Source organism: Oncorhynchus nerka, linkage group LG2 (genome assembly GCF_034236695.1).
Source record: "Oncorhynchus nerka isolate Pitt River linkage group LG2, Oner_Uvic_2.0, whole genome shotgun sequence".
In the NCBI taxonomy this organism is placed as follows: Eukaryota; Metazoa; Chordata; class Actinopteri; order Salmoniformes; family Salmonidae; genus Oncorhynchus; species Oncorhynchus nerka.
In genome coordinates, this window is record NC_088397.1 from 70,135,421 (window position 1) to 70,145,548 (window position 10,128).

A 10,128-nucleotide genomic window follows, 5' to 3' on the forward strand; every position below is an offset into this window, starting at 1 on the left:
TCTATGATTGGTCCAAATCTGAACCAAACATAGTCCTTGCCGTGTCTGACATTCTCTGTAATTAATTTCCTGTTGTTGGGCTTTGCACCACAATCGAATCAACCTGCCTTATAATAAATGAGATTGCTGTTTTGCTTCCTCTCTCCATGCCTCTGTCTTTCCTTAATGGAAGACTACACACTGCAGCAATTAATGTAATGTAATGAACAATATTCACAAATGACCACTGATGAGGTTTCCTGTGTCCTGAGTCTCTATCTGCATCGCCTCCCTTCACACACACACAAGCGCACACTTGTACAGACACACACCAAAGCTATCTTATCTGATGCAAAATCTAGGACACAGTCACCATCTAATGTACAGACCTATTTCCTGTATTAGTACCTCCTCCCAGCACACGTGTACAAAGCAGCAGCCATTTCAAAGACGTGTGTCTAGCAACTCACCTAAAGCTGCAGCACTGGCTACACAGGTCAGACCAGGTAGGTAATGACAGCGTGAAATGTGGCATGAAACACATGGTGGCATTAGAGGCAACATGCGCTCAGTAGGTTGACATTCTCCCCCTGCATATCTAACCTCAACAGTCAAGCTTAAAGTTCATGAAAGTCTGAGTTAGAACAAAAAAATCAGATATCATTCATAAAGTATTCATGCGTTACAACAGCATCGTAAGCCATTGGTAAGAAAATTCCATGCTTGTAGGGAGACCCCATTGTTATTTTATACACAGATGACTCCATATTTGTACATGATCACACAACTGCTGTCTGGAATATTAAAATGTGGTCTCAGACTTTCAATGGCTAATCACAAGAGAGTAGAGAGCCCCAAGTTAAATAATTTCCAACCACCACAGGGACTTCAGACCCTCTGAGCAAAAAAGATTCTCTCCATAAGGCCTTTGAGAGGAGTTGACACAATACCAACGACCCTGGTCCCTGCTACAGCTGTCCAATTCCATGCTCTGCTTGGGGAGAAGACAGGCCTGAACTCAGAAGTTAATTTAAGGTTGAGCAAATATGGTTAATGAAATTGTATTTTAAAACAGTAATATATGTCAATATGTTTATGAAAGTTATCACAAAAATGTCACTGATTATTTTGGCAGACGACCAGAGTAGTTATTTTAACTGGTATGCCTAATGACAAAGTTATGACCTCTTGGCCTTGTAGTGTACACCTTCTCAGACAGCTGTGAACAGCCTGGTGGTTTGGGCTTTAGTCCCTTCACATTCATTGAACTACTATTGTGTCTTTTGTGGGGCATCTCACACTATTACAGCTGAGCCAAACAAGGGCCAGTAGGATTTATTTTTTTTTTTTAAAATCAGCCCATACCTCTATTCATCGCATGATATGAGGGTTATCAACGACTCCGCAAAATGCAATTCAAACACTCACAAAATCACCTGTGGTTTCCAAAAGTATAGAAAAGTAGACAAATGCAACTGTTCACTCGACTAAATATTGTTTTCAAAGTTCAGGCCTTACTCCCCCATTGTCACCTCAGCTGCCTACTGCCTGTAAAGAGGATAGGAAATGCGGTTTTAGCGTTGTTTTAAACATGTTCACATCACTCACAAAGGGCATTAATGACACCGGCATGAATGTAATATGCTGCACTTTTCTTTTAAAGCGCTACGTCATCCTGCACACTATGATCAATGACATACACTAACATCCTCGAAATACAACCAGTGCTTCAAATGTCAATTCAATCAAGAACAGTCATTTTATTGAAGGGGATCAAGACTCATTGTGTTGTACCACATTTCTATACACTGGTACTTTCAGCTCTACTCTGACTCTATTTGCATAATTTATGAGATAAGAAACAGTCCCCAACGTTAAGCCTCATTCAGGGCAAGCTGCAATATCCAACACAGCAGAGCAGTCATAGCAAGTGCTGTATTATGAGACATTACTTAATAAACACAGGTCAATAAACACAAACACATTTCCAAACATTTAAAATGGACTTTTATTGCTTAAAGGAGAGAGCAAAATTTAAAAGTCAAGGTTACAAAGGGACAGCAAAAAAATGTTTTTTAGAAGGAATGTTGAGGAAAACGGTTGAATGTGTTGACAGGCTGAATATTCCTGATCCTAATAGTTTAGTATTCTTCTCCCTCATCCTCCCCCTCCACACTATCTGCTCCCACCTCTTCATAATCTTTCTCCAGGGCAGCCATGTCCTCCCTGGCCTCAGAGAACTCTCCCTCCTCCATACCCTCACCTACGTACCAGTGCACAAAAGCACGCTTGGCGTACATCAGGTCAAACTTGTGGTCAAGACGGGCCCAGGCCTCTGCCACTGCAGTGGTGTTGCTAAGCATGCACACTGCCCTCTGGACCTTGGCCAGATCTCCACCAGGTACCACAGTTGGTGGCTGGTAGTTGATACCAACCTTGAAACCAGTTGGGCACCAGTCTACAAACTGGATGGAGCGTTTTGTTTTGATGGTGGCAATGGCAGCATTGACATCTTTGGGCACAACGTCGCCACGGTACAGCAGACAGCAGGCCATGTACTTGCCGTGACGTGGGTCACATTTCACCATCTGATTACATGGTTCAAAACAGGCGTTTGTGATCTCTGAAACAGTCAGCTGCTCATGGTAAGCCTTCTCTGCCGAGATCACTGGGGCATAGGTGGCCAGAGGGAAGTGGATACGGGGATAGGGCACCAAGTTGGTCTGGAACTCTGTCAGATCAACATTGAGGGCACCATCGAATCGGAGGGATGCAGTGATGGAGGACACAATCTGACTGATCAACCTGTTAAGATTAGTGTAGGAAGGACGCTCGATATCAAGGTTCCTACGGCAGATGTCATAGATGGCCTCATTGTCTACCATGAAAGCACAATCAGAGTGCTCCAGGGTGGTGTGGGTGGTCAGGATGGCATTGTAGGGCTCAACAACAGCTGTGGACACCTGGGGAGCTGGGTAGATGGAGAACTCAAGTTTGGACTTCTTGCCATAGTCAACAGACAAGCGCTCCATCAACAGGGAGGTGAAACCAGAACCGGTGCCACCTCCGAAGCTGTGGAAGACCAGGAAGCCCTGGAGGCCAGTGCACTGGTCAGCCTGGAAAGAGAGGGAGGAGAGAATATTTTACATTTTAGGTCATTATTGAAGACAATAAGTATGCAGGATGTACAATAAGACCACTAAAAAGGTTATTGGAGATTCTCACCAGTTTGCGGATCCTGTCCAGTACCAAGTCAATAATCTCTTTGCCGATGGTGTAATGCCCACGGGCGTAGTTGTTGGCTGCATCCTCCTTCCCAGTGATCAGCTGCTCAGGGTGGAAGAGCTGGCGGTAAGTTCCAGAACGCACCTCATCTGGAGAAAGATATCTGTTAGCTTTTCCCAAGACTAAAGAGATTGACTCCCGGCTGAATACCCTGAATCTGTGGCCCCCTATAGGTCTGCAGAGAAACTGCAGTAGGTCCACAAATATATAGGAATTCATTTAATTGTTTTTATGAATATTGCTAGCAACAGAATAGACAGATTTTGAATGACATGACTACAGGAAAATAGAATATCTTTCTAATGATTTCAACTTTTTTCAATACCACCCATTGGAGCGAATTACACACTCACTGAAGTGTGTGCCATAGGCTTTGACAAAGCATCCACGAGTACCAGTCGCAGCAAGTGCCACTGGTAAGCTTTCTTTGACTGAATACATCTTTGCAAACACAAAAATGTCTTTGTCTATTAGCTGGAAAGGTAACTACAATGTTAGAGTTTAGTTTACACTTCCTCTTCCAATTATAATGTGGGGAGTTCAATTAATATAAAATATATCCCAAATCTATTCATTTTAAAATTCTCCTTGCCAGTCATTCACCTGATGACAAGACATTAACATTTTTTAATTGCTAACATTTGATGGGGACAGCAATTTGCCTGGCTGGGCAGCACTAGGCAAGAAAAGGTTTAAGACCACTGAGATAGCCCAATGGTAACAGAACGTCATTGTTTCAAGACAAAGTAATCTTACCTATGACAGTGGGCTCCAGATCTACAAACACAGCCCTGGGGACGTGCTTTCCAGCTCCAGTCTCACTGAAGAAGGTGTTGAAGGAGTCGTCTCCTCCTCCAATGGTCTTGTCACTGGGCATCTTGCCATCGGGCTGGATCCCATGCTCAAGACAGTACAGCTCCCAGCATGCATTGCCGATCTGGACACCAGCCTGGCCCACGTGGACAGAGATACACTCACGCTGTGGGAAAAGGTAAAATCATGTCAAATTGAGTACTCAGATATTGGTAGTTTTTCCCTACAGAAGCATTTCAGTTAATAGAAAGAGAAACACCTTTTCATGAATTGACCATTTTGACTGTGTGGGCCTATGTGTATCTGTGTTTTCAAGTTATGCATAGATTTGGCTCTAACACCAGCATACCCAGGTCACCTGACTCACTGATTACATGCAGCAATGGGGGATAAAGGCCTGCTCCTGTTGGTGTCAGAGCAAGAACATGACTTGCAGGCAGTAGGTGTTGGAGTAGAATAGCCTACTCACAGCCCTGAATCACTGAAGGGTTTAGCCTTGAGTGATAACAGGTCTTTGAATTGAATCAAACTTTAGACTGAGAAATTTAAGGAGACACTTCCAGACCATTAGTGTATTTCATAGGCTACAACCACACACTAATAATGGATTTAAATATATACATTTGGCCAACCCAAACAATGACGAAGAATTTACTAATGATTTCAGTGTTATAGGCTATGGCAAAGTCCTTGCTCTGCTTGTCATCCTTTCAACATGAAGTCACCATTCGGTGCGCTTGACAATGGGAGCGATTATTGCTGTCGTCTGTGGTAATCCCCGTTGCAAATGCAATTTAGAGTCATTATGTCAAAGATTAGCGATGTATAGGGGGAGCAGTATAAAATCCAAGATATGGCACAATTGTAACGATGTTATTTTCCGAGGGCAGAAAAGAGAGTGTAATAAAAATCGCCGCAATGGAGATGCAGATCGAGGCAAATATAGCATTTGAATTGGTACTGCCTTCTACAAAACGAAATACCTAAATAAAATGTGTCATACAGGTATTTGGACTATAGGGGGGGGTTTACTATAGGCCTATAAACGGATTAGAATCATAAAATAGGCTACATCAGGCCGTACTTTCCTTTCTCTACACAACATGGGCAAACACGTGGTCTGATTTCCACAGATTATTCTGGTATAATGTTCAGACACCTGCCCGCCCTGGCATTCGATTAAATTCATACAACTCATAACATTTCCCACCCCAATAACTTTCACGGGCGTTAGTCTATAAAATGCGAGATTGTGTAAATCACATGATTATCTTAATTGTAAAATGATTTCCGATTTTACACTGTAGCCTAGCCTACAGTTATGATTGTGACCGCATTGACACAATGAAACCGCCCTGCTCTTTTGAGTTGACCGCGTGCCACTTTCCGCAATGCAACAATGTAACAAAGCAAGAACGCTATGGTCAACGAGCGAGGCGATAGGAGAAGGAAGAATAAGCGCCGCCCTACATTAGGAATAGAAGGCCTCTGAAGCTGTGGCGCAGTAGTAGAAATTAACGAAGACTTAATCGACATATGTTAAAGGTCACTTTGATATGCGAACACAAAGACAATAATATTATGCCATTTTTATGCCGTCTATACGTGTCAAATCGGATCATGTCTGATGATGGTCACTGAATTCCCCCCCCCCGAATATAATCATACAAAATAACGGTTTCTTAATTAAGACATTAAAAGATAGGCAAGTTTCACGGTGTCATGTTTGATTGGTATTTCATAACATAAATTGTATTACACGATGATGACACCACATTTAAAGTACATCACAATTCCAGTCATTTTCATTCAAACTTACCATGTCTAAGATTAGTTGTTTAAAAGAGCAGTAAAGATAAAATAAGAAACCGTAGATTTACGACCAACTCTCACAGAGGGACCTTTAGGAGTCTAATGTGAGAAGTTTAAGCAATGCGACAGGGTGGGGCTTTTTATACTGCTTATGACGGTCCACCACATTCGGGCGGGCTTTGGACACAAATGTACCACCCCTCTGGCTAAAAGAGGCGTTCTTGATCGTTCTATTGGACCATTTGAACACGTAGGCGTACGTGGATGCCGATGACACGAAAGAAGGAATCCGTTAGGTTTATAATGTAGGCTACAACCAAAGTTCAAGGCAGTTAGGATAAGCAAATTCCCATTGCATGACAAAGTAGGCTACTGTCACACAGTCAAGAGCGATATTCTAAAACTATTTTACATATAAGATAACTGAAAACGATAACAAAGTCATCTTAACACGATAGCCAACATATTTTTACGCCATCCTTCGATTTATTTATCTTATATGTTTTTGCTTTACATTTAATTTTTGAGATATTTTTTAGAGATATTTTGTGGAACTGCTTTTGCTAATGGCTAGTAATTCTGCAGCTGAGAATCTTTCTATGGTGACTTTGTAGCCTGTAATTTGGAGGACACTGTTGTCATTTTACTGGTCTCAAGAAAACACTTACTTTGCCCTAGCTTGTTTGAGACAAGACACTTGGGATAGGTGCTTATGTAAGACTCAAGACTTTGGGGAAAAGGAATGAAAATAGGCCTAGGCTGTTTTAGGCACTTCTAATATTAGCCTATTGGTTTGGTAGGCTATAAGAAAATGTAACCTGGTATGTCATGGAAAACTGGAGTAGGCTGTAGCTCATAGGTTTTTTCCTCTATATTCAAAGATGTATAATACCTCAAACATTTAGTTTAATAGCTACAGTGGACACATTAGATACCAACATTGATGGCAACATTAAAGTGGGTTTTACACAATCTTTCAGTCCAAAGATGAATGGATGTGCCATTAGCTCCACCACACACACACACACACACACACATATGCACACCAGCCACTTTGCTGAGTCATTAAAGGGGGCTATTACACAGTGATTCATGAAGAACAGAAGCAGAAGGCATGATAATTTGGCCGGGGTTGGTCGGTGTAGGCCGTCCTTGTAAATAATAATTTGTTCTTAACTGACTTGCCAAGTTAAAAAAAGGTTAAATAAAAAATAAAATAAAAAAGAATATTAGAAATGAAAATGTAACATGTTGTTTTGTGCTACACCTGCTTACAAGAACTACTATCATGATCTCCATAAATGGTCATAGAATGAATAGGCCTTGCCCTAAAAATGCTAGATTACATAAGGCATGAAAAATGGATAGCATCACTGTTTTTGAAATATATGCCAAAAAATGGACAGTGATCTGTCAGTAGAGTATTTCTGGTACAGTGTAGGCCTACTCATGAAACAGCAGATACTACAACCATGCCAAACCACAGGAGAGAGCCAGAGTTTTTGATTATGAATATATTGTTTATAAAGCCTTGCACCAGTCCAACTAGCTTAGCAAACTGCTGAGGATAACAATTTGTCAAACTTCCTGCTAAGGCGAATATACATTTACATTTACATTTAAGTCATTTAGCAGACGCTCCTATCCAGAGCGACTTACAAATTGGTGCATTCACCTTAAGACATCCAGTGGAACAGCCACTTTACAATAGTGCATCTAAATCTTTTAAGGGGGTGAGAAGGATTACTTTATCCTATCCTAGATATTCCTGAAAGAGGTGGGGTTTCAGGTGTCTCCGGAAGGTGGTGATTGACTCCGCTGTCCTGGCGTCGTGAGGGAGTTTGTTCCACCATTGGGGGGCCAGAGCAGCGAACAGTTTTGACTGGGCTGCGCGGGAACTGTACTTCCTCAGTGGTAGGGAGGCGAGCAGGCCAGAGGTGGATGAACGCAGTGCCCTTGTTTGGGTGTAGGGCCTGATCAGAGCCTGGAGGTACTGAGGTGCCGTTCCCCTCACAGCTCCGTAGGCAAGCACCATGGTCTTGTAGCGGATGCGAGCTTCAACTGGAAGCCAGTGGAGAGAGCGGAGGAGCGGGGTGACGTGAGAGAACTTGGGAAGGTTGAACACCAGACGGGCTGCGGCGTTCTGGATGAGTTGTAGGGGTTTAATGGCACAGGCAGGGAGCCCAGCAAATATAACATTTCAAATGTCTCATCAGTATGAAAACGGAGCTTTTCCACATAATAAATAATTGGACATTACAGAGACAGACATAATGTATAGTCTAGATAAAAGTAACGTTAGCAAAATAAGTATTTTCCTTGGGTATATAAACTTACTGATATCAATTTACTCCGTGCTCACTTATCTGGATGTGATTCATAACATTGTTACAGGATTAATAACAAAGAAACAGAATAACCTTCATTGTTGATTTTATTGGGCACTCGCCACAAACACACAGATGAAGCAAGGACATCAGCCTTTGTGAGTGAGCACATTTTAAAAGACTTGTGGGCTACACCTTACCACCCTGCTACTTCATGATGCTGGTTGTTCAAGGCAGAATTATAGAAACAAATAATTAAGTCATTCTTAGCTCTGGTTCACCTAGTGATGTGTGAATTTGGCATAGGAATGAAGAAATATTTAATACTCCTCTCCCTCTCCCTCAATGCAGTCGATGCCCACCTCTTCATAATCTTTCTCCAGGGCAGCCATGTCCTCCCTGGCCTCAGAGAACTCTCCCTCCTCCATACCCTCACCTACGTACCAGTGCACAAAAGCACGCTTGGCGTACATCAGGTCAAACTTGTGGTCAAGACGGGCCCAGGCCTCTGCCACTGCAGTGGTGTTGCTAAGCATGCACACTGCCCACTGGACCATGGCCAGATCTCCACCAGGTACCACAGTTGGTGGCTGGTAATTGATACCAACCTTGAAACCAGTTGGCACCAGTCTACAAACTGGATGGAGCGTTTTGTTTTGATGGTGGCAATGGCAGCATTGATATCTTTGGGCACAATGTCGCCACGGTACAGCAGAGAGCAGGCCATGTACTTGCCGTGACGTGGGTCACATTTCACCATCTGATTTGCTGGCTCAAAGCAAGCATTTGTGATCTCAGACACTGAGAGCTGCTCATGGTAAGCCTTCTCTGCCGAGATCACTGGGGCATAGGTGGCCAGAGGGAAGTGGATACGGTGTGGATAAGGGGGTAGGGCACCACGTTGGTCTGGGAACTCTGTCAGATCAACATTGAAGGCACCATCGAATCAGAGGGAAGCAGTGATGGAGGACACAATCTGACTGATCAACCTGTTAAGATTAGTGTAGGAGGGACGCTCGATATCAAGGTTCCTGCGGCAGATGTCATAGATGGCCTCATTGTCTACCATGAAAAAACAATCAGAGTGCTCCAGGGTGGTGTGGGTGGTCAGGATTGTAGGGCTCAACAATGGCTGTGGACACCTGAGGAGCTGGAGAAATGGAGAACTCAAGTTTGGACTTCTTGCTGTAGTCAACAGACAAGCGCTCCATCAACAGGGAGGTGAAACCAGAACCGGTGCCACCTCCGAAGCTGTGGAAGACCAGGAAGCCCTGGAGGCCAGTGCACTGGTCAGCCTGGAGAGAGAGGGAGGAGAGATGTTTCAGATCATCATGGTTGGATAACAATAATAAATATATGGACTGTAAGATAAGGCATCACGGTGTAATGCCCACAGGCGTAGTTGTTGGCTGCATCCTCCTTCCCAGTGATCAGCTGCTCAGGGTGGAAGAGCTGACGGTAAGTGTAACGGATGTGAAACGGCTAGCTTAGTTAGTGGTGCGCGCTAAATAGCGTTTCAATCGGTGACGTCACTTGCTCTGAGACCTTGAAGTAGTAGTTCCCCTTGCTCTGCAAGGGCCGCAGCTTTTGTGTAGCGATGGGTAACGATGCTTCGTGGGTGTCAGTTGTTGATGTGTGCAGAGGGTCCCTGGTTCGCGTCTGGGTATGGGCGAGGGGACGGTCTAAAGTTATACTGTTACATAAGTTCCTGTGCGCACCTCATCTGGAACAAAGAAAGACCTGTTAGCTGAAGAAGTCAAGACTGAGATAGCACAGTGTCATCATCATTTTTTCAAGACAAAGTGATCGTACCAATGACAGTGGCTCCAGATCTACAAACACAGCCCTGGGGACGTGCTTGCCAGCTCCAGTCTCACTGAAGAAGGTGTTGAAGGATTCGTCCTCTCCTCCG

At 43.5% G+C, this 10,128-nt stretch overlaps 1 protein-coding gene and 1 pseudogene across 1 annotated transcript; both read right to left on the reverse strand.

Moving 5' to 3' along the window:
• Window positions 1-1,969: 1,969 nt before the first annotated feature.
• On the reverse strand, window positions 1,970-5,987 carry LOC115141048 (tubulin alpha-1C chain). The gene is made up of 4 exons (XM_029679634.2): window positions 5,897-5,987; window positions 4,021-4,243; window positions 3,205-3,353; window positions 1,970-3,095 (listed from the first exon to the last, which is right to left on the reverse strand). Exons 1-4 carry the CDS (start codon window positions 5,897-5,899, stop codon window positions 2,121-2,123), a joined length of 1,350 nt encoding a protein of 449 aa, XP_029535494.1. The 5' UTR covers window positions 5,900-5,987; the 3' UTR covers window positions 1,970-2,120.
• Window positions 5,988-8,305: 2,318 nt separating this feature from the next.
• On the reverse strand, window positions 8,306-9,608 carry LOC115141063 (tubulin alpha-8 chain-like; annotated as a pseudogene).
• Between the last annotated feature and the right edge of the window lie 520 nt (window positions 9,609-10,128).

What these genes read in the sequence shown, in the direction of transcription:
- LOC115141048 (XM_029679634.2), bottom strand. An exon ending in TCTGGAGCCCACTGTCATAG is followed by an intron (nt 3,354 to 4,020) that starts GTAAGATTACTT and finishes ATCTTTCTCCAG; the next exon opens with ATGAGGTGCGTTCTGGAACT. An exon ending in TGGACAGGATCCGCAAACTG is followed by an intron (nt 3,096 to 3,204) that starts GTGAGAATCTCC and finishes CTCTCTTTCCAG; the next exon opens with GCTGACCAGTGCACTGGCCT.